General features: G+C 47.0%; 1 protein-coding gene across 1 annotated transcript; it reads right to left on the bottom strand.

Annotated features, from left to right (window-relative positions):
- Positions 1–3,953: 3,953 nt before the first annotated feature.
- LOC117155084 (homeobox protein Nkx-2.5) lies at positions 3,954–7,475 on the bottom strand. The gene is made up of 3 exons (XM_033330657.2): positions 6,204–7,475; positions 5,998–6,086; positions 3,954–5,760 (listed from the first exon to the last, which is right to left on the bottom strand). Exons 1-3 carry the CDS (start codon positions 6,499–6,501, stop codon positions 4,990–4,992), a joined length of 1,158 nt encoding a protein of 385 aa, XP_033186548.1. The 5' UTR covers positions 6,502–7,475; the 3' UTR covers positions 3,954–4,989.
- Between the last annotated feature and the right edge of the window lie 17,469 nt (positions 7,476–24,944).

Genomic DNA, 24,944 nt, shown 5'->3' with positions numbered 1-24,944 from the left:
ACAAAGAGAGGAGATAGACGGGAGAACGTGCCGTCTCGGAGACGGCGATCTCGAAGACGGACTACGGTCTTCCGTACGGTCGCGGTTCTCTTTTTCTCGATTCGATCTAATCAATAATAAATTATAGGGGGACTTCGTCGGTACATCTCTCCCCTAGAGCTAAGCCCTGACCCTCCCGCTCAATTGGTCGCAATTCTTAAAGACCTTAATTGGCGCGGAAAATTATACCTTATTTCAGTTACCCTCGAACGAGAACAGCCATCCCTTCCCACCTCCTCCTTCTCCCCCTCCCCCAGCCCCTCCTTACCCGCTCCGTACGAACACCGTTACCTTCGCCCCCGCGATTCGCCTTCTTACGAGTTCCACTTGGATATTTCCTTTCGCCTCGCCCGCTCCGATCGAGCAACCTCCGATCCGTGGAAACTCCTCCAGCCACTTTTCATCGCTGCGATCGTGACCGCTCCGAAGTCGTTGTTTCCCACGCGGTAACCGCGCCTTTTATAAATAGCGTCTCGCGGATCGCTAAAGACCGGTCTCGATCGGTAAAGATCCGAACGAGATCCGGTCGTGTTTGCCAAAGTACGAAGTTAGATCGCCGAAGTTGAGATGTGGATGGTTTGCGGAAGGGTGGAGAAACGCGAAACGCGAAACGCGAAACGCCAAGGGCAGAATATAGATGCTGGTTCCTCGAAGATCAGACAGGAAATTCGTGGATGGCGTTTAACTGGCATTCGACGACACGAAAAGTAACGAAGATCTCTGCGAGCTGAAAGGGAGACGAAGAGAGGGAAAAAGAAAGAAAGATAGAGAGAGAGGGAGAGGGAGAGAGAGAGAGAGAGAGGGAGCAATGCGTGCGCTCTATGGGCGGGCATAAGAATATAAAAACAAGAAGACCGGATGACTGCTAACTGTTTGTTAGTCTTGGGTTTTAAAGTCCGCACGTCTGTCAGTCCAGAGATGTAATATTAGTGCTTAGTATACGCTGCCGCCACTGCCTCTCGCTCATTTACTTCTTCCTCCCGTTTCATCCTCTCTGCGTTTACCTTTGAGTCCTGCGTTTTCTCGCCACCCCTTGCCTCTCGCCCCTTAAGCCGAGGAAATTGCTCAATGAATCTTTTCTGCCGAGATTCTGCCCGTAAACTCGACGCTTTTTTGTTTCGTAATGTTCCGCGGTTGTTTTTCGAGAGCTTTCGAAAAGTTCGCGCTAGGTTCGACGAGACAGAGATCTCTCTTGCGAGATGGAACGTTGATTTTTCAGTTCTTTCTCCTATTCGCGGTATTTATATCGTGCTTGGAGCCTTTTCTAATCGACGGATCGATTTAGACCGATTGGTTTATCGCTGGAAGATCGTGCAGGTTCTTTTTGTGGAAGATGTACGTACTAATATTTGGATAACCGAACCGAAATCCAAGAATCAGGACACGTTATATCGCTTGTTAGGCGAGTTGATTGCTGTGCCACGGCGAGATGACAGCAGAAACTCCTGTTCTTTTAATGGTTCCGGTAGTTTGCGGATTGGCTAGTTTATCGGTACTATTTTCGGCCGTTTGTAGCCGCCGATTCTAGCATTAATGAGCATTTCAAAGACGAATGACAGCGAGGCTATTTCCGATGACTCGAAATTTCCTTCGTAATACGACCGGTGATTAAAGAACGAACGCCCATTAATTATTTGTCGATCGTTCGGATTAATAGCAAAATTGAAAATGTAACAAATAATCTATCGAACGACGCTTTAACGGTCGAACGTTAAAAGCCAATGAAATTGAACAGAGTAGTTTCGTGATAAATTGATTCGATTTGTATATTAACAAAAATCAGGTTGTTCTTTTCGAGTGAACGACACAGAGTGCGCTGGAAAGGGAACCCGATGAAATAACTTTGAAATGCTTTTACCGCAGTCGATAAGACGAACGTCTCCGATATTGACCGAGGATAGAAATACGACCGTTGACCAAAGGCAGGATAGACGCAAACATATGGGACACGAAAAAGCATCGAATGTCAGGCCTATTCTATATTTAGTCAATGATAAAGTTTCGTCTGTATCTCGTCCGTGATCTTGGAGCGTTCCTGCTGTACTTTCGACCGATTATACAGATATCTGTGTTACGGAAAGTTGTCTTATCCTTCATCGGTATAACAGATTATCTACAAACGATTTGCACAAAGAATTATGTATGCAATGGAACGTAGAGAGAATCGCGGAAACGTTGTTGGACGTTTTAACAGAAATTGTCGGTGTAACAAAATATATTTCGAAGTGAGGATAAAAAGTACAAAATTGTCCGTGCCATTCGATTTACGAGCGTCATCGCTATAATTAGCTGTCAGTGACGTCATATTTCGCATCGTTAAAATGCGCGTTCGTACTTCATTATCCATCCAGAAGTACTTCAACTTGGTACCAGAACGATCTCTGAATTCCACTCGTTTACGAATAGAATTCTACTCCAAGCAATTACACGTTCTTTTAATCGTCGGTTCGATATTCGTTGAAATAATATACTCGATCGAAGTTAGCAGAAGAAAAGAAATACGATAGATAGGACGTGATTAATGAGTCGAGGATAAACGCGGTCGTCTCTAAATAAATGCAAACGATTCGCCGCGCGTTCTATGCATATGCACTCCCGTCTTTATTTGAACAGCATCAACATTTTGTGTTCCCTTTCGCGTTCGGTGGATATTCGCCGAACTGCGATGCTTTCTATCCGTTCGTAGGCAAATAGGATCGGGTTTCGAAGTTTAACGTGCGGTGATTGATTATGCGAATACACACGATCTCCTCCTAATGGGGGCTTTCAGAATTCAGGCTGGGAACGCGGAAGGAATTCCATTTGGTTCGCAAATTGCTCGATTCTGCTATATTTTTATGTTTTATTAATTAAATCAAACGCCACCGCGACGCAGTTTCCGATTGATATAGGCGTGTACGTGGAAGGCAGTCGTCGTAATTTTAAAAGTAGACGAGTGTCCGAAAGATGGCTTGTACGAAAAATACGAGAACCGCGACAAAATATGCAACGCGCAACGAAAGACATTTCGGAGCTCGATCTTGCCAAGAATTTTCAAGCTCTGCCCATCCGAACATTCTGTTCTGACTATTTCGTCCAACTTTCGTTTGCAACGTTCTCTAGAATCTCTCGTATTTTCGCGGATATTTAATCGTTTCCAAGTATTATACGGATCAAACCCACCGCGTTGAATATTACGAGCGATAACGAATACCTTTCTCGCAAATATCCCAATGTTATTCGTCGTATGATTTGTCGGTTATCGAATGAAAATTAACGCGTAGGCGGAGGCCTGACGAAGCGTATCTGGAACACGTCCACCGAAAGGAAGTCGATCTCGAGGAACAAGTGCGGGCAGGTGCTTTGCAGGTGCGGCCAGGGGCGGAGCCGACTCTCTGTTTCGGAAGGGTGGTCTCGGGCTAGTCGTGGAAGGTGGAAAGACCGTATATGGGAAACGCGACGCGATCCCGCTGCAACATCGGCAGCGACATTTTTATCAGCTTGTTCCCATGGTCCTTTATGGCGGCGGTAGCACCATGAACAACGATTACGCCGACGATGAATCGTCTATGTGAAGGCACTTGACTGCCAGATGACCCGTCGTGCTCGCGCGATAACCTAAAAGCTAACCCATGGCTTCGCTCAAGCTGTCAGAACTCACCTATTTATAAATGCCATTTCGCCATATTTTTGTTTTATCGACCTAGACGATGTTTCTCGCGGCGAAACGCTGTAACCGCGCGCGTAGAAAGATTCGTGTTGAAATTTGGCACAACTTCTGCGAGGATCGATCGATCTCGCGATGTCGGAATTTTTCAATAGGCCAAGAGGAACGCTTTCGATGTTTTCGATATTTTTAGAAAGGGAGTGGTTTACTTTGGGAACGGTGGCTAAGGTGAAGTAAAACGATTCCAGGATTTAGTCGTTTCTTTCGTTTTATTTATTTTCTCGTATCCTTGTTCCCGTAATCAATCGTGAACGTTGGTACAAAGGTGCGGCGTAGTATCGCAGATTTTTCACCGAAAGAAACGATCGTTGCGCGATAATCGAAGTAAAGTTGTCGCGATTTCTCCGGTTGTAAATGTATTCGACGAATTAAAGAACCGAATTACCGAGAGGAGAAAGACAAGAAGAAAAAAGAAAAGAGAAATAGAATTACGAGAAAGGCGAGGTCTGCGGAATACGAAGTAACTGATGTTTCCGCAAAAGCCACTTGAAGCAATTTCCGTTCGGGCTTCTTGAGCGGCGCGTTACTATTTCGAAGGGAAGAGTGGTATCTTACCTAACTACAAGGGAACCAGGGGGGAGAAACAAGAAGAAAATGAAATACAGCTGCCTGTAGGCCTTACAGTCTAACTATGTCGAACTTAAAGCTATGGCAATCGCGGTGATTAAAAGATGCATCAGCCGCGATTACTCTTCGGCTACCTGTTTGGTAACGTTGTCACGCGATTCTCTATTTTTTGTCAACCGTCATTCTCGCAAGAGACTCGCGGATAAATCGTCAGACTTTCTGCTTTTTTATTTTTCTATTTACCTCGCTTTTCGACTACCGAAGTATCAGAAACTCGACCTTAACGAACATAACTTACACTCGGAAGTCCGAAAGATCAGCGATATAAGCGACGGAAGGCCGAAACCATTGGTTACAAAAATAATACTCGAAATATCTCGATTCCCTTACGATATCGAACGATTTCCTAATATCTAAGCTTTGGCTGCGACGCACTCGAATCGATAGCGGAACCCTAATCGTAAAACACTCTCGTTCGAACCGCAAAATCTTCTAATTTCGTGGAATACAGCTTTTCCCATCTCTGCGCGTGCTCAACCGTGTCCTTTCGAAAAATTGCTTCGATTTTTCTACGAACCTAAACTTACTGTATATCGGCTCGATCAAAGATTCAACGACACGGTCGATACGTAACAGAGAGAACGCAGCGTAGAACATTGAAATCTCGAAATCTTCTCCTACCACAATCGTTGTAGATTCTGATCCATAGGCACCTGTTCCATGTAATTGACGTACTGCATCTGGTAGTTAGCCGGACCCAAGTAATTGGAGAATCCGTAATCGCTGCTGGAGACGTCCATCATCGGTCTTCCGTCGCTCACCATGATCTTACTCTCCGTGGAAATATTCTTCAAATCTGGAAATGGCGCCGCTTCGTTGGCACTCGCGTTCCCTTTCATTTGCCTGTGACAATCGTGCACGGTAGCTCGAGGATCCGCCGACAAATTATTTCGGAAATCCGTGGTAACGAGAACGTGTTGTCTGGTGGCTTGTATCTCTCCGTTCAAACTCGATTTTCCGGCGACATCGGCGCCGATTTCTGTCTTAAACTCGGGACTGATATTCGTGTCCATCCTCATGTCGTTCGTCGATCTGAATTCGGGGCTCGGTCGAATTTCGTTCATTCGAAAGTCCGGTTGCATCGAAACGCCGAGCTCCGGCCTGATGTTGGACCAGTACGAAGGATTGTAGGATTCCTGGATGTTCGGTTTGCCATCTCTGATCAATACCGGCACGTGGATCTTCTTCAGAGACTGGTTCTTCGCGTTCTGAGCTTGAAGTTTCTCCGCGTCCTCCAATCTCGCGCGTTTGTTCTTGTACCGTCGGTTCTGGAACCAGATCTTCACCTGGGTGCTGGTGAGTTTCAGAGTCTGAGCCAGTAGTTCCCTTTCTGGGGCGCTTAGGTATCGTTGCTGCTTGAATCGCTGTTCCAGCTCGTACACTTGGTTCTGTAAGAAATCGGTGGTAGTTTTCAGTCGAGGTTAAACAGAATTCGAATAGGGCTGCGAGCACGAACGAAACTGCGTCTAGCAGGGGGATGTTTCAACGAAAACAGTCTTGCTTTCTAAATTGAATTACTCCAAGCGTTACATCGACAAAATTATGCTTAAATCGTTATGTTAAAATTATCGTTAAAAATTGTGTCCGTGATCGTTACTGTCGTTTCTTACGATAGGGAAACTTACTTGGGAAAATAGCACCCTCGGCTTCCTCTTTGTCCTCTTGCCGGACTGACTCTTTCGCAGCTCCGTCTTGCTCGATGTAACCACGTTACCTGTAAAACATTGCCGATACTGTATGGCTAGAAAATGGATCGAACGGATGATAAAGCGTCGGAGCATCGCGAAGCAAAGACAAAGCATCGGCCACGATATACACCGATCTTACGCACCGTCCTCTGTAACCGGTGGATCCTGGTACGGAGCAGCGATCTGATTCAACTGATGAACGTGACCCAAGTCAGGATAGTGAGGATAAGTGGGCATCGATTGTTCCTTGAACTTCTCCACGTCCCAGTTGTTGTCCGGCACGATATTATAACCGTAATATTCCTGAGGCACGTGTTGTTGTTGTTGAAGCTGATGTTGATGGTGGACAGACGGGTAACAATCCATGATTCCGAGCTGTTGATCCTCGCTGAGAATGTCGCGGACGCTGAACGGGGTTCCGGAGACCGAGGAAGGCAACATTCTAACGCATTCTCGAGCAATGTCGACGACTCTTGCGAATACTCGAACGACGAACTTCACTTTCCGATGCTTTTATCGCGCGAAGACTCACTTTTCAAACACACGCACGATCCGTACGAAAATCCTGTTTCGTCGTTGCTCGTCGACGACAAATTCTACGATTTCATCGTTGTCCTGGAAAAGAACAGTGCCACTCGAACAACTCGCGCGATCCTCGTTTAGAAGAAGCCCGGTATTCAGCCATGAAACTCGCTAAAAAACGTTTTACGACATTCGGACGACGTGCTCGAACAACGATAATTCCCCAGCTTCCAACCACCGACTCTTCAACCGTCGTCCACTTCAACTAACGGTAATCTCCGATGACAACTCGAGCCAACTTTCTCGTCTGTCGTGCGGGGTTAATCGCGTGTTTGAAACGTCGCGAAAGGATACGATTACCGGCAAGGGCTGTCAAACGAAACTGTCGAGATTTCGGACGACTCGTTGGAACCGTGGACACGCGCGAGCACCACCTTGAACGCCCGCGGATCGCCTTCTCGGGGGATGATGGCCACGGTTGAACGGTCAGGCCGGAGGGCAGACGCACAATGTGACTTGCTCTGACAGAGGGAGTCAAGTGTTGGTCTCTCCTCCGTGGTCCACACACAGGAACAGGAGGTGGGTGTGCGTGTGAGCGCGGCTGATTTTTACCAGCACACTCCCACCACGTCCGTGAGCCTCGTAGAGCAGCGCAAACACCAGTTCTACGGGGTGGTCGCGTCCTCCGATTGGAGATTTTAATTTGTCTTCGGGTCGATGAATAATTCGCAGCCAGTTTGCGATAGTCGACGAAAGGGAAACTGTTCGAGCGGGATTCCTTCCTCCTTGTTTTTTTTTTTTTTTTTTATTTTTTTCATAACTGCGTAATTCGGGGATGAAGTCGAGTTAATCGCTCTCCTGCCGTTCATCTCGCTTTACTTTAGCGAGTTTCGGTGTGCTTTTAATCGATCGTACACGGTAGTCTCTGATATTTCCAGCCCTTTTTCCTACTTGTTTAGGCAATGGATTTCCATGGAAGAGAGACTTTAGGAGCGAGCTTCGGTGGTTGGTCGTTTCATTTTTTATGTCCCTTTTTACGAGACTCTCGAATGTCATTGGGAGCCGGGTGTCTATGACTTCCTAAATACAGTTTCGGGGTTAAGTACGGTTACCGAGTTCGTGTTGTTAGCGAACGTTTATACAAAAACATCTTGTACGACAAGCTATCGACCGTCGATGTTCCCCGTCTGTACGCAAAGTATCGGAGCACAGAATCGGTCGGAGCTCGGTTAAGTGAAAAAAATTCGACTCATCCTCGCGTCGCATGATAATTACGAGGATCGGAAGTGCGGGGTCGATCAAGGAGATGGCAAATCGGTTTTTGCCGTGGGTCAGCCATAACGCGGCGACTAACGTTGGGGCGGAGGAGAAGACCGAAGGCCCGCCTATGCTCCAACAATCGAACCAATCCAGACATACCGTGAACGAGGCTTCTAAAACTGGCGATTAAATCTCGATTCGCGTGATTACCGCCTTCCACCGTCTCACCAGTGGTCCCGCTACCCCGCCACTCGAATCGATCGACCAAAAGTGCCGCATAAATCAGAAATTTATTGGTAATTAATCGCGCGTTTGAAAGACGTTTGGATCGAATCACGAATTTTTATCCATCCTCGAAAGTTTCTGCTTGTATTTTTCTGCTTCTCCTTCTTCTTCTTCTTCTTCTTCTTCTTCTTCTTCTTCTTCTTCTTCTTCTTCTTCTTGTTTCTTCTTCTTCTTCTTTTGCAGCTACGATATCTGTTAAATTTTTAAAGGAACGAAACTCATCAGGGGTGTCAGAGACGTGACAAGTTATAGCGATCGCGGGGTATCGATTTCGTGACGGGATCGCTGGTGGGCTTGGAACGAGCTTGAAGCGGGTTTGGAACTGGCTTGGAAATGAAAACAAAACAATTCATTTTTCTTGGCCGATGCGACGGCAGGACGAGATCCTCGTGGTTCATCCCCGAGTCCGCGACATCGACGAGTCGAAAGTAACATACACCAGATGCGTCTTTCAGAACACACCGAACCCTTGACGCTTTAGGTCCTAAAGATTTGGAATTCGAAAAATTAGCCTGTTTAAGTCTCGATCGGTCTACCTGGTCCTTTGTGTAATTCTCGAAACAGCACACCATCCAGTCTTGTATATTTTTTCCTTGCAAACCTCTCGCGCTTGTCGATGGATTTTTTTTTTTATTTTATTTATTTATTAAAAAGATTTGGAATTCGAAAAATTAGCCTGTTTAAGCCTCGATCGGTCTACCTGGTCCTTTGTGTAATTCTCGAAACAGCACACCATCCAGTCTTGTATATTTTTTCCTTGCAAACCTCTCGCGCTTGATTTGACGTAAAACGTATTCGTACTCTAATATCCCAGGGATCATCGACGGTATTCTCGACAAAAATTCCGAGAAGTTTGCGTTTAAAATTCTTCAAAAAGTAGATCTTTCGTTTGGACGCTGTCTCGTTACGGAGCTGCGGCACTCGTCGCTGATTCGCAAACGAAAAACAGTCACCGACCACGCTTTGCCAATTGACAATTTATATTCGCAATACCTCCGTTTTCAACAAAATCGCCGACTGAGAAATTAATTACTCTACGCGTTGTGTTTCGAATTTTTCCTCTCATCGAGAAACCGCAAGATTCTCTACGATCCGTTCTTTGCCATTAAAAAATTCGAACGAGCAATTTTCTTTTCTTTTTATTTGGAAGAATTTTACAATCGATTCTCATTGAGAATTATAGATAAATTATTCTGGCGTGGTTCCGTAACTCAGATTACAAGAGTTTATAGTACGTTCGATTGTAGTTGAATCTAACGCTTAAAACTAACGGGTCAAGTAAACGCGCAATTTGACACTGCTGGAAAAAATCGTCGATCGAGAAACGTTCGTTGCCGAACACCGTGCGCTTACAACTCTTGCGAAAGAGCTATTGAATATCAATGGTGTCTCGTTTAAGAGGGTCCGGAATTCGTTGTTAATTCGCGAACGAATAGCAACCACCGACAACCCTTGGCGACCGAGACGGCTGTTTATTATTCTACGCGTGGAAAGTACGCGGAATTACACGGAGGCGGCGCGTGCGTGCGTGCGTGCGTGCGTGCGTGAATGTGTGGCCGTGTGATGCATGGTAGGCGCCAAGAGATACCGAGGCGCCTTCTTAATTGTGGGAAAGCGGCGCCGGCGTCTGGAGAGCTTGCGTCGTGTGAAGCCACCGCGCCCCAAAGTCGCTCGATTTTTAAACAATTCTCCACAGACCGTGCACTTTTTCCCCGGAAAGATCTGGAAAATCTCGGCCATTTTTTTCTACTACGCTCTCCGATCTTTGCCTACTCGACGCCACCACCTTAAATGCACCCGCTTCGTTTGCCCTGTCGGTTTCTAACACTCTCAGATCTCTCCACGTGATATTTCGATATATGTTTGAATGTACGATATTTGAATATATCGCTAAAACGTGAAAAAGAAGTTGGGCGAACAACGGGCAACTTTACGGGAATTGAAACTGAACGAAATCCGATACGAGTTGATCGGTTAGGTGTATGTACTTACAACGTGTATGTGCAGATTCGGATGAATCGAGTCTTGTTCGATCCGATGAAATTGACGTTGGATCGACGGAAGAGTATAGAGTCGTTATTCATAATGTTATTCGTAATGCGTTCATTTGTAGTTCGTTTATGGTAGAATCGAAAGATCGCTATGGAAAAGTGAACGATCGCATCTATTCGAGTAAATAGCAGGCTCAGTGACGTTCTTTCTTCGTAGCTTCTAAGTTACTTTTACTATTTAATAATGTCACGTTGCTTCGTATTGCGAGAATTCTTCTTACTTTGCGTGTCTCTTACGCGGTAAATGTCATCGATGGTCTTCGTACTGTGTAAAATATACGATACAGATCAACGATGAAATACGATGCCTCGAACTCGTCGTCTCCAGCCTTTGATCTTCCAGTGTTTATCGACGAGAATTTGTCTGGCGTGTAATTAGCGACTGTACCGGAAAACGGGAAACAATTTCCGCGGCCACCAGAGGACAAGTGGTTCCTTTCTCGCGCGGAATCGTGCTCGCGTAACGAGGCTTTGCAATCGAGAAGCTCTCTTCTCCGCTGCAATGTGGTGTCCAGTTGCAACACGGGCTGGCCGTGTTGGCCCGTACAAAAGGGTCCTTTGTGCCGTCGCCTCTCGTCTAAATAGCCGCATGCGGCCTCCACGATGGCCAACTATCCGTGTACGGTTTATAGAAAAATCCCGTAGCGCACGTTGCCGTATCGTCTAGCCTCCTGGATCGTGGGGGGTCGGATGCCGCCCATGAGGGCCCGTGTTTCCAGGATCTGCTCTTTCTCTTCCTTATCCCTCCCTTACGTGACCAGCAATGAGACGACACCACCGATAGACAAGTCGGCGACAGGTCGATTCCACACCGGAAGAAGTGTTTTTATCGTCCATACGTCTTGTACCAACGACCGTGAAAAATTACGTATAATTATCGCGACACGGTGATCGTTCGGCGATGAGAGTTATCGGAAGGTTTCTTCCTCTTTGTCCGTCTTGTAGTTCACCTGTCAAGAATTGCGTTTGATATCGAAGCTATCGGGACGAAAAACGAGAACGATCGCGATATATTCGTGGTCTATCTCGCGGGAAACCGACAAAAACTGTCCCTCTTTTCATTGCAACAATCCGAGTGCATAGATGCGTATCGGATCAGTCCTTTCTCTAATTCTCAACTGTTCCAACTCCATTTTTCAAAAAAAAAAAAAAAAAAATTGACCATTCTGGGTATGTTCGATTGGTATAAAGAAGACAAATTTATAACAATACGAAGAAAACTCTGCTTAGAAAGCGACAAATATTCAGTTCCTTTAACTAGCAATTTTATTCGGTAATATTAAATCTTTCAAACTTCGTATTGGATTTTCTCAGTTTATAAATCAGTTGGTGAGTTAATATTCGTAGTACCCGATCATCTTTATCTATTAAAAATTTCAACGAGCGCAAGGTACAGAGAAATATTTATTTGTCTAGCCAGAATCGTCCAAATGAATTCTCGCTTATCCATCGAATCCAAGTCTGTTAATTAATTCGAAGCGCCGTTTGGCAAACGCTAAGAAATCGAGGAAACGGAGGCAAAGGCCAACCGTTTGTCAGGAGAGAGGGTCACGTGTAGTCGCTTTATTGTGTCGCAAGAGTCCGGAGAGCGCATTTTTGAAGTTAGACGGGCTAGGAAGTTTTCTCACGAGTGGGCCAGACAATTGCGTGGATCTGGATGTCTAGACGGACGCATCCCTCCTTTTATTTTCTGCGTTGCAACCGAAAACGCAGCCACGTTTGCCAGAAACTTCGCCTCGACGACGCAGCTTGGCCACTCGTTCCTTCCTGCGCCTTTTCTTTTCCCTCTTCTTTCCGCGCCTTTTCCTTCTCTCGTCAAGCCTAGAAACTGCTCTTTCCAAGCCTACAACGAATCGATCGACTCACACTCCGTTAAATTCGTCACGATCTTTCGTTCGTATCTTATCGATCTTGGCGTCGATTTTTGCCGCGATTAATTCTTCGAAGTAATTGGAATTTTACGAGGGTCGAAGGACGACCCGTTAATTACTAATTACGCGGGTAATAATTCGGTGGGTTAATCGCCGGTTGAGGCGAGACGCGTTACGCGTCGCTTATTTATAACCACGAATGTTGCTGGCATCGGTAGCGAACAACCGAGTAATTGGATAGCCGGCCGACGTCTTCTATTTGTTGTTCGATACTCAAATGCTAAGACAAGAGCGATCCACGTGCTCTGGTCAACGTCACGACGCGAGATCGCCGTATTCTCGACGTCGGACACGCGGGAGCGATATTAACGCCATTGTTCCTTTACAGCGATGCGATGTGATTTACAAGCGAATAGAATTTCCAACGAAGGATCGTGCGATTTCTACTCTGAAAAATAAAGCGTCGTGTCTTTTCTACGCGGATATTTTACGCGAAATTTGTACAATTTTTGCGTAAATTTATTTGACACAAGCCGATATAAATTAACGAAGGTTTTTCCGAAGCTACGTCCTAGCGGAAGATGGATAGAACCGAGAGCGCTATCTTGTCTCTGCTTTCGTGAAAAAATCTGTAAACTTTTAAGTGGAAGGACGGAACGTTAAAGTGCCGTTAATAAACTTTACGTCAAATTAAGACACGTTCTGACTGTTTCTTTCTGTAAGGAAAAAAGAAACAGGGAAGCGTGTCTATGGTGCCACTTGAGGATATCTCCGATCCCTGGATTACCTTACTGGAACTTCGTGTCAACAAACTCCGATCCCTTTTAGCGTCAACTTTCATTGGTCCCTTAAAGTGGTTTGAATGCTTCGGATACTTGGGATTATCCGGATAATACGGTCCAGATAGAGATCTTTCGCATTTGCCAAGATCGATTTGGTTAAAATTGGTTTAAAGTCGGTTACATCGAATAAAGTGTTAAAAATATAATGCGAATTATATCGGATGTTAAGCGGGGATTGATCGCGTTAGCCAATTTTGTTTTTTAAGTTTCCAGAAGGTTTTGTACGTACGTATATGATAGTTGTTTTTACATACGTTTACATTTCGTTATTCTGCGAGTACACTTTGCTCGAGCAGTAACTTACCAGTTGAAATCGTCAGTTACACGTTGTCGGTCGTTCGTCGACTTATCTACCGAGGATACCCGATCGCCTTTCGCGTTTTCCAAAGTCAACGTTGTGAACAGAACGGAGAAACCTATTTTACCGACGTCGGTACGTATTTCGAAAGATATTCTTCGTCGGTCGTCCTCTCGATAGCGTTCGCCGTTGTTCGATCAGATGGCGACACCCTCTTTCTTCCAACAACTCTTCAACCCCCTAAATCATCGGAAACTAACGAACGAACCTTACGGTACCCCGATTGGTGTCCCCCGTCGGTTAAACCGTTATCGCAACTGTCAAATTGGACGCGACGATAACGCGTAACGAGACAATCGACGCATCTTACAAAATTTTAAAAGTTATCGTCGTATTCTCGCTGCTATTTTACCAACTTGCCAAAGAAGAGAATATCGAATCCGAAGAAAAAGAATTCATATAACTCGTAACGCATCGCGATCGCACGCGGTAACCCGAAACGATATCCGTCAGTGATCACTAAATTTCGGGGACAGGATGTCCCATAAATAAGACAGGGGCGGGGGAAAGGGGTGAGAGACGCGGAGAAATTCAATAAGCAGGATTATCGTTGAAGAAAAACGATCGGGCCACGGGTCGACAGGGCGAGATCGTTAACGAGGGAAAACGTTGGCGGCGATATCTCAATCGGTTATCGGACGTTAATGAATTTCGAGCAGCGGCCACGAATCGGTGTATTACGAAATTAGCCGGGACCTTTGGACCGTTCCAGAGGCTGACCGGCCTAGAAAAAGTCGGACCCGCGTTTCCAAGCGTCATAAATCACGAAAAATAAGGCCAGAAGGGGCGAGCTGGGAGCGGGGCAAAAAATCGGGACGCTGCTGTAGAGAATAGGAGATTAACATTCTTTTCTGTTCTACCTTTCTGTCATCAGGGGAGATTGCGAGCGTCCCCGAGCGTGCACCGAGAATCATTAAGGGATCCTCCGTAATTTGCGAAGGTGTCTCGTGTGCGTGGACGGTGATCAACGCGCGTTTCAGAATAAATCAACACCGACTGCGTTTTCTGATGAACGTGCGCGCGGCCAGCGAAACGCGTCAGGATCTCTAGCGTCTCGTTTACCGGTTAAGGTGATTCGAGGCTTCTGGGTAATTTGCGCGAGGCGATCGAGCTCCAGCGATGCCGATTAATAAGCGTCGTCGTAGCTCGTGGCAATATCGTAGCAACTTCTTCGATGCTTATACGCGAAACTAAGTTGGCAAACTACGGACAGGCTTTATTTCCAAGTCCCCTCATTTTCTCAACTTAATTAATTCGCCTCTTGGCGTTCGACCAACGTTGCGATAAAGGGCCACGATAGTCGTATAGATTTGCAAATTCTTCTGCTCGAAAATTATATGTAATTATTTCTGGAGTCGATGTAAGGGGTGAACGAGAATTAATCGATTAATTATCTCGTCTATACGCAGAATTATTATTTGTCAAGCATATTTGTTTACAATGGCAACGCTGAATGTCACGATTCTCTGTTTGTCGTATCGAAGAGGGTGCTTCGGTGATTCTCGTAGCTGCAAGTCGAAGAATCGGAACGAATTCTCTTACAGGGTAGCGTGTATCGATCGACGCGACGCGACGGTCGAACGAATCGTCGAAAATATCGTGTAGTCGAATTCCTCGCGTACAAGACAAGCTCCTCTGTCGGGATCGTCGTTATCTTGATATCTCAGCTGGTAGCTTCGGTGATGGTTTTTGTTTTGGACAGCGCGTCGTGTGCACCAGGGGGTAGGCCCAGGGTGGTCCAATTTGTCTGCCGGTTCGATATTGTTACGAGCTCATCTTTAATAATACAGCCTCGAACTGGCATCGTTCCCCGACGTTTTTAGATAGCCAAACTCGCTTTGTCGGCATCCCAAACTCGCTGTTCGCATCCGGATATAATAAAATTGTGCCCGTTTATCGATTAGCACGAATCTTATCGCGTTGACGAGAAAACTTTGAAAACGTTAAATCCTTTTTTAATACGCTCGCGTCGTTCCAGTTTGTTTGGCAACAGTTATACCATGCTTATCTCGAACGTTCTTCCTGTATTAATTTTCCAATTTATCTATCTACTCTTATCGGTCGAAACTACAAACTATGCGACGATAACCGCGAGTTAACTAATTCTCTAATCGATGTTTCCCAATTAATTATCAACGGGACAAATAAAATGCTGGCAATTACATGGATATCGGCGTGGAACAGCGACAACGATCGATAGATCGATAGATCGTCGATGTGTAATTCGATTTCTTTTCGCGTTGCACCGTGGTGACTACGTTAAATATTACTAGGAGCGGTGGCCGAGCGGCAAGGAAATCGATCTATGATTAATCGCGGCAGAACTCGTTTTCGTTCGCGCTCGTAATCTGGAAATCGCTGTTGGCTGGTTCGAAATCGTTTTTGCGGCCTTGCGCCTCGGTCACGTTACTATGTAATTAACGTCTACCGAGGCGTAAGATTTGATTCGCATCATTTCGTGGTTTTCTTGCCGTACGGCTTACAAGCGTTTCCTTCAACGCTCGCCTCCTCTATTCCTATTAGATAGTTAATTAGGTTTCCGTCTCATCGGCCGGAAATTAACAAGATCGTTGTTCTTCGTGGCGCTCGAAGAGAAAGCGGGGCTAGTTTGCTCAAAACGATTCCGATAGATCGGTTGGTTTCTGCGAGGTTGCACGGTCGATTCATCGCGACGATCGATGGATTTTAGGAACAGTACTTATCCGAGTGTCGTTTATGTGTGTGTTTTTTCGTGCTAGATGTTGATTTTAATTTGTACAGCTGCAATTAATAAATGGAACACTTTTCTCGGAATAACGACGCGATCAAAAGGGTATCCAACATCGAGTCGATTACAGTCGACGGTCGGAAGCTGCGATAGTTCAGAGCAGCTATTCATACGCACGGAAATAACGTTGCTTTGGCAACAGCTTCTAAATTCATTCGATCGCGATAACTCGGCGCGCGTTGCACAACGAAATCACCAGCGTGACAAAGAGGTTCCCTTGGTTTCTTACCCCGACGACGGTTGAAATAGCGCGTATCGTGTTCAAATTATCTATCCAACTTGTAACGTAATAAACGCGAATATAGTAGAACCTGTCTGCTCTTCCTCCGCGTCCGATTGCATACAAATTCTTAATAAACGCATGCTCGAAACCAAAGCGATGTAAACGCTTTAGAAACTGGCGAAGAGTTCTCGTTGGTCGATAATACGCGACGATGAAACTAATCTGGCTGTAACGACGAAACAATCGTCGGACGCGATTCGACGGAGGTGCGAGGGAAACGATGACGGCCGCATAGAAGGAGGATCGAGATTACGCAAACGCGGATAACAGAGGGCAGAAAAGGGGGGTTAGCGTCGTAGGGTGGGTGGCGAGAGCGTGGAGGTTCAAGTTTGTGGCTCGTTTGTACGCGATAACGGCTTATCTAAATAGTTTAGACATGAATTACACAAGCGGGAGTAACATTTATGTTTCATCACGGCAAGAGCCGACGGGACCGTGACGCTCCATATCTGTTCGCCGACGTCGCTGCCAACCGAACGGTTCCTTTTTTTCCTCTGTACCCTCCGCTCCCCTTCCCGCGTCCCCGGTCCGTCGTTCCTTTTCTTTTTCCCCCGTTTCCTCGCTCTTTATTTTTTTACCGTTTCGACCGAACGTTACAAATTGCTTATCGTCTCGGCGTTGGCAGCACGTTGGGTCGTCTTATCGCGACGTTTGACCCCGTCGTTCGGTCGTAGACGAGATTTCAAACCAGACTTCTCGACGATTCAACGGCGAGGCACGACCGATATCGGAAATTGAGCTGAAATTAATTCTTCCAGCTTGCTTTTTCCTCTTGTTTTTCTACGCTTGGAACGAGGCTGCGACGAGTGGGAGGTTGCGCAGTCCATGAGGTTTGAAATTGTTCGTGGAAAGCTGTGAACGATAGGTTCTGCCCTAGATAGAAGGTTGCCGTGGTAAGAGATTTTTTGGGAAGAGATACGCTGTAACGCGCAAGCTACGCTGCCAGTGTTTTCTCCACGATCGAAAAGGAATTTACTTCGTAAGAAAAATTATTCGCGTCGCGCCACGTTGAAAGATGGTGAAAATGGTAGAAGGCACGAGCTACACCGCGTCGCTACTATCTCCAAGATGACCATCCCCGTGCAATATGGACGTGGGAGAGATTCGTGGCGCAGATACAGCTCATGAACAAGGTATAAAGAAAGCGAGGAAAGAAAGCGGGTTTTACTAATGGGCGGCCGGGCCAGGGTGTAGCCGAGCGTCCCGTGAGCGTGAGCGGCACGTGAAAACATCTCCATTCCACGGGTCACGGGGCCCGGCCCCTATGTGGAATTCATAAGAGAATAATGTCGGCCCCTTGAAAATTAATTTAATTTGTACTAGAAACCGGCCAGAAGAAACACGGTTCACGAACGAACGGACGAAAGAGGTAGAAATGCGTCGGAAGAAGAAAAAAGAGGATAGAAAAGGAGCGAGAGAAAGAGAGAGAAAGAGAGAGAGAGAGAGGGTGAGGAGGGGGCGAGGGGAGGATCGAGGAGAATAAGGAGGTGGATGAAGGAGAATAGACGGCGTTCTTCTTGGAGGGCGCAGGTTAGGGCAGCGTGCACCAGTGGAGGGGGTAAGATGGACCCCTGCTGGGTAATATATAGCGGGCCAGTTGGCTCGAAAGGCGCTGCTCTGTCTCCGCGGCGGACTCCTTAGCGGGGCACTGAAACTTTACCTCCCATAATTGATACGAATGTCTTTTCAGGCCGCGCTCGAACATCGCACGGCCATTTAGTCGAGCTCTCCGCTTCGACTCACGGTCAGCTCCGCATCGTTCCGTCTTTCTCTCTTTCGCTCGTTTGGTCCGTCCGTCTGCGCCGTGGCACAGAGACGATCTGCCACGTCAATTATCAGCGCGCGCGGCCTTCTTCACGGCCCAGGCCGACACTCGCCACTTGACCCATGCCGGATAATTATTGCCGCCGACGCGAATCTTTCACCGTGTCCACCTTTTCCGTTTGACGCCTGGTGGGGGAGACAGTCACGACCGTTTCGAAAACCTCCGCGTCTGTTACGCTGACGATGACGCAATTGGAAAGATCGTCTTCCGAGGTGCTTCACCGAGGTACAGCCCGATCGGGCAGAAGCGAAGCTTCTGGAGGGAGTCGGAGCGAAAGAGCGGGCGAGCGACTTGTAAGATATGTTCGATCTTTGATCGATCGACCCTAACGGCAGATCTCTGTGGTGCAGATACGTCGAAGTATCTTACGCGAAAATACTACGTAACGTCATGGTGTAGGAGATCATGATCAATTTGAATCTACGCGTTGGAAACTTTACTTTTGCTTGATCGAATAGCCGGTAGAAACTCGAAGGATCGTTGTTTCGGTTGTATCGTATATTCTTTACATAATGGTTGATTGGAAACGGCGCTTCACGATCGTTTACCGCAAATTATGAGAAATCTTGGTCGGATCGTTTGTTCGTATTTCGAGTTTATAGCTTGTATTTGCACGGAATACTTTTAAACGTGCCGCGATAGCGTTGGTCGCAGCGCCCTGCATTCACGCAGATAGCGTTGATCGCAACGCGTGAAATTCAAGGAGATTCCACGAGTCGGGAGGGCGATCGAAGGTTCTCGATAGACACGGGCAGAGGCTCGCTCGTGGCACGGAGAGGGCAACGCCGGCCCGTGTGCGCTCGCAGAAGAATTAATTAGTCGATCTCGCGCGTTGGTGGGTCCGAAATCTTTGTTCCCGTACGGTCTCGTCCTAACAGCATCGGTAGAACGAGCCTTGGGTAATTAGTAGGTACCTACCGATCACCATCTGCAAGGTGAACGAGCATTACCATGCTTAATGAGTGGTGCGCGGGGCACCCGTAAACCTCCTTGGCCGGTGTGCGAGGGGATTTCACCTCGGCCGTGTTTCTATCTCTACTCGATCGAGGACGCGGTTGGGTCGCGCGAAAATTCCACCTTTTCACTTCCCATAAGACGCTCGCACGCTAGCGTGTCATGTCTTGCTTGTTCGTGGCGAATCTTCGATTAATCTGACTTTCGATCGTTGAGAACGTTTCGCCCGATATTACCAGAGCGATGGTCGAAGCGAACGGCGAATGGTGGAGTCTTCGTCTTTCGCCAAATAATATATTTCTTTCGAGAAATTAACCTGTTCGTCATAGGAAATTTATTCTTCGCTCACGATCGGATTGTTCGCCTTCCGCGTTTAATGATACCTTTGCTTCGAAACCCTAGGAACAAGTTGCTGAGTATTTACGTTTGCAAGAACCGAGCCAACCTAAGGAGCTAATCCGACTTTATTAACCTATAATTCCAGGTCGATAGAAGTTTCTGTTTAATAAATGATTCAATCAACAGGTTAATTACTCATACACGACACCGTGTAGTTTTTGGATAGCGTTGAACTTAAATATAGCGGTATTCTTGTATCGTTTGTAGTTAACAAAGTTTCTTACCTTCTTAACTCCTCGAGCGTCACGGTTCATCGCTGAAAGCGTACTCTACGATCGCACGAATCTTCCGCCATCAGCGTATATGATGCACGTTGTAACACCTAAGTGGACTACAACTAACTGGAGGATCGAGATTATTATCGAACGGAAGAAGATTAGTTCGGACGAGCAGGTTAATACGAGACGAGACTGTTCGAGATTTCAACACGGCACAGTCTCGTCCGTCAACGCATCCAACGCAAAAACACCGAGATACGCAAGAAATGTTCATAATCCGATTATATCCGTCATCGCTGCGACGACTGCTGTGGACTGACTTTGGACTCGGCGTACGTATACAGCGTAACCGCCGCTTGAGGGGTTAGGAACTCGCAAGAACCGAACGGCAAAAGCTCTGCGAAAGATCTCGAAACTCGAACGCAAGCCCGAAATTTCCACTTTGCTCCTCGATTTCCATCACCGTCGTTATTCCCTCGATCGTTATCGATCTCGTAGCGATTCTTCGAAGAAGCTGCGAATAAAAGGATGGAAGGGGCGGGGTCTGTTCATGTATTCAAGAAGGGATAGAGAAGGAGAGGTAGACACGGCGCGTATAACTACCACCGAAGTCAGAACCCCGGCGAGATTACGATCTAAGTATCCCCAGAAACAAATGCCGAATGCAGCTCGCCCATTGCCGGGCCCTTTGTCGGCTCCGCGACCGGTGCCCTGTTCAGGGCACCAACACCTGCACGGGGCCCACGATCTCGTCGCGGAGCCACGCTCTCGGAAACGAGCCGTGTGCGTCGCCTGTCATACAGGCCCGTTATTGATTGCCGAATGCGAGAAACCGGCGCAAACCGCGCGCGTTTGCGTCCTCCTCGCCTTCGACGCTCTTACTCTTCTTCCCTCTTCTTGGAACTTTTGCTTCTCGAACGATAGCGCGTCTCCCTCTTTTCATTTTTCTACCGGTTGTCGGCGAAATCGTGGGGAGTGTCGCGTGGAACAAGACGTCTGAATCGAGGCGCAGTAGAGATTGCGGTGTCGATCAGCCGGCGAAACATTGACGGACTCTTGTAACATTTTCTCTAGACCGTGAATGTTTACGCGTTTATTTATGCAAAGAGTATCAGTGGTGTAGAGCGTTATACGGTGTAATATTCCAAGGATAGAACAAATCTAAATCCCATTTCTTTACTTGCATTCGTAAAAATATTAACTTACCTAACTACCAGCACGAAGGTTTTATGTTAAGTATTCGTTAATGTTGCTCTCCGGTGTCGGTGGGTTCCTTTAGGTCGTGGCAATCGAGTTCTATAAATCGACGATTTACTTTAAGGCTGTCTTAAAATAAGAATCGTAAGCGTGGAACGCGAATCGTCGACGTAAACCAATGCATTCGATTTTACGCGCGTACCAATAGAGGTTATTAACCGCGAAACGTTCCCCGAACACCTCGTCAGGCGTATATTTATAATTGTCGAACATCAGGTAGTCGTGGAATTCCACGAAAGTCGTACGTGCCGTTTCGTCTCCACCTTCACGCTCTCGTTACGATCGACTCGGGGCCATGGAACGACACGTGTTTCGCCAGTAAATCAAATAGGCGTCCACCGGTGCTCTGAAGTGGCTGCTTTCGGAGTGACTCTCTTTTACAGTCGATTAGAGGTATCCGTGAAACCCTCGAAGAATACAAAAGAAGCAGGTGACTCGACAGTGACTCCTCTCTTGACCTGGACTCGTTCTTTGTTAGGTTTTTGTGCCTGGAATCAGCGACGCCGAAAACTGTAATAATATAGTCCGATTCATGGGAAAGCCGGTAGGCGAATCCCCCGAGACGAGTCCTTAATGAAATCGTGTCCACGACGTTTCTTCGCGTGGGAGTCGATCACGTCTGGAGAATTTTCCGGGCGACCGGTTACGCGTTCATCGCGTCTCCTCGCTGAGAAGCAATCCGTGAAACAGGTAGGAACGACGAGGACTCTGGACAATGCCCGGCAACGAGAAGAAAAATCGTTCTTTAACGCGGTCGCGGCGACCTCCGCGTCGCGGTGTCGAACGTGAAACCGACGACGTTTATTCCCGACCGGCTAATTTGTATTTTCTACCTCGCACCGGGGGGTGGAGCGGGAAAATTCAATTTTTTTCGGCTCGATCCCGCTCGAGGACTTGGCGGAGCGTCGTTTGTCATCGTTTAAATAATTCCCTTTGTTTGCTTCGGTTTTTCCTCGGTTCCCTCTCGTCGAACAGGTATCACGGTTGTGGAAATATTTCTGCTCCGGAGGATCGAAGCGGAATGCTTTATGGCACCTCTCGCAGGTATCCGCCTAAAAGTTGACGACTGCTTTGGAAACGGAGTTTCAGAACCGTTTTCGTGCACGTTGAGACGATTCGTGGTCTCGCGGCCCGTTCGATAGTTTAATATCGTGGTTGAGGGTCGGATGATCCGTTCCACGAGCCATGTTTCCTCGTTCGCATCGATTTCTCCGCGCCTGGCACACTTCTGCGGCGTCGGCCCGCTTTACGGCGTTAACCCCTTCGACCTGTACCGTCTCTACGCCTCTGTTTCCGCGTCTCCGAATAAATTGCGGGTCCGAATTTTCGTTTCCAGTTATCTGAAACGTAGAATGCAACTACGTAGTAACGAACGTAAATATGTAAGAAATCGAGGAAAATGAAGGATGTCGCTTATTGTGAGAATTCAAAATGGGATTTTGTGTATTGTTATGTGGAAAAATGGATGAAGACGATCGATTGTTTAGCTCGAGAAAGGTAGAGCTTTCCATCGAACGGCAAAGTGTCGCGGATGGTTTGCGATAGTCTTACCTCTAATCTTATCACTAATTTTACCTCTAACTCGCAGAACGCAAAAATTGTATCGTCTAATAATTTTGCGTAAATCACCGAACATTCCTACTTCTAAGGATTGGCACGAAAACGGTAAATCGACTTTACTAAAACAGCTGATTATTCTACTTAATGTGTTTTATATCAAAATTGTCATCTTTTCGTGGAAAGTTATGCCCACAAAGGGCTAATACATCGGCCCTTAGAGTCCCCTTAGAGTTCCTTTAGAGTCTTAGAGCGCCACTTTACACTCGACTCCCTGGCCCCGACGATAAATTCCTGTCGCCATTGGATCTCTGCCAATTAGCACGGAGCATCGGTCATTAGAGAGTAGCATCGATCGTACGTGCCACCTGTCCGAAAATCGTGCATCGGCCGGTGGAATTGGACCGGTCGGCCCTTTCCACCAACCCTATCTACGACATCGGGAACTCGGCTCGAGATAACCGATCTCCATTGTCATTTGTTTGTCTAAGTTAGCGGATTAGAGCCAGTCATTCGCGTCAAAGGCGACCGCTCGTCCGATCGAGCAGCGATATCGAAGATAGGAGACCGATCCGCTCGGGCCACCCCTGAGCAGATCGTTCTCCATCGTTGGAAACAGGGTTCACGCAGAAAGAATGATTAATCCTCCGGGCTATGGTGGTTCGTTTACGACCGATGTCGATCATCGATGTTCGTCTGGTTTCGTTTTATCGACGAAAAGCTCGATTGTGTCACCGGCCGGTTAATTAAAGGAAGGACTTTTGCGTTGAACGCAAAGAGGCTGATCCGATCCTCTTACGGGGTGTAGTCTTTTCGAGAAGGGTGAGTTGGTCGATGGGTTGTAGTTAGATTAGGACTTAAAGCGAGACGGTCGATATCTTTCGAGCTCGTTATTTCGCTTATCGTTTGAAGCTGGTGTTGGCGCGCTCGAATATTAAGCGTGAATCATTAGCAAAACCCGCCGAATACAGTTACGGTATTGTTCGATATTTCTGGAGAGATTTACTACAACGTGTTCCGGTGAAAACGACGGTCAAGTTTTTAGGAATCTTTGCCAGCCGACGACCGACGAGGGGCGTGACGCGGTTCTATTGATAGGATCCCGCGAAAATGCGTTAATCTTAAGAATTCTAAATCATCGTTGAGCACACCCTGTCGACGCAACGAAACGACACTCCTACCGGTGATAAAAGTCGTGCACTGTTTCTAACCCACGCGTCATTCGTTTAAACGTCTCCCCTTAAACGTTCGGCCAAATTTCCAGCCGAATTGTTCTCCCTAGCTCTATCGAGACGAAGTACGAAAGACGCACGAGAACTATTCAACAGACAGTAAAACGTTCGACACGCAACGCAAAAACCGGCGACTAATAGCTGAAACTAATAATCAAACTCTTGCCGAACGGTCATTTGCATAAATGACATCGCTACAAATACGAAACGCATTAGCATCCTCGTCATGCGCGAAATTAATTCTCGCACGGATACACGAACGTATTTACGAGGAGGACACAAAGAGAAAGAGAGAAGGAGAACGGAAGAGGAGAGCAAGAGCAGAAGCGGAGTCGTGGCCGACAAGCAGAACGTATTAATTAACCGTTAGATATCGCGGTATATCGGCGTGTACCGGCGGCTATGGACCGTGCATCGACGATTTATTCGTACGGATCGACGGCGCATTAAAAACGCCGACATAGTCCGGGAAGCATCGGCGTCAAGCGGCGTTCAGGCCCTCGTTTCTTCGTCACGATGGAACGACTTACGGTCCTCGCCGTCTAACCGATCGTACATTTCCTTCGAATTCAAATGCGCCGCGATCTAGTGGCGCAGCCTGCCTCGATCCACCGGGGAACGAACCAGGACAGGATAGAGAAAGAAAGATGGACGAGAGAGGGAGAGGGAGAGCTCGCGAGCGTTCGTTTATTCAGCGGCGCTCGTAAATATGGTGCCTCGAAGGCATCATGGCCGATACAGCGAACCGGCGATGTCTCAATCTTCAATTTTCCTTCCCGGACCCGGAGCGCTGAGGTAGATTGATATCCGCCTTTTGGTAAGCTGATGAACCGCGATATCTCAATCGGAGCTTTTTCCACGGGAAAGTAACGGCCAAGTAACGCGATCAGACTTTCCTCCTGGCTTACCCGCGTCGGTCTCGAAAATCAACTATTTTCGGAGCCGTGAAAACTCGTTGCTCCGATGTCTTTCCTTCGGATTTTCTGGACTTGCGCGGCTACCTTTACGATATCGATACCACGATCGATCGACGCATCGTTTGGTCATTAAAAATCTGCTTGAAACGAAATTGAATGACGAAATCTTGTCCAGCGTTGACCACCGAAAACTAACACGGCTTATAACCAGTGTTCGCCATCGCGAGGTGGATACGTTTTCTTGGAATTCAAATGTGCATCGCGTTCTGAGCGCGGAGGAAGACAG

This window comes from Bombus vancouverensis, chromosome 7, assembly GCF_051014615.1.
Source record: "Bombus vancouverensis nearcticus chromosome 7, iyBomVanc1_principal, whole genome shotgun sequence".
In the NCBI taxonomy this organism is placed as follows: Eukaryota; Metazoa; Arthropoda; class Insecta; order Hymenoptera; family Apidae; genus Bombus; species Bombus vancouverensis.
This window is presented reverse-complemented; position numbering and strand designations above follow the sequence as displayed.

What these genes read in the sequence shown, in the direction of transcription:
- LOC117155084 (XM_033330657.2), bottom strand. Translation starts at nt 6,501, where the DNA reads ATGTTGCCTTCCTCGGTCTCCGGAACCCCGTTCAGCGTCCGCGACATT. An exon ending in TCCACCGGTTACAGAGGACG is followed by an intron (nt 6,087 to 6,203) that starts GTGCGTAAGATC and finishes AATGTTTTACAG; the next exon opens with GTAACGTGGTTACATCGAGC. An exon ending in CGAGGGTGCTATTTTCCCAA is followed by an intron (nt 5,761 to 5,997) that starts GTAAGTTTCCCT and finishes GATTTCTTACAG; the next exon opens with AACCAAGTGTACGAGCTGGA.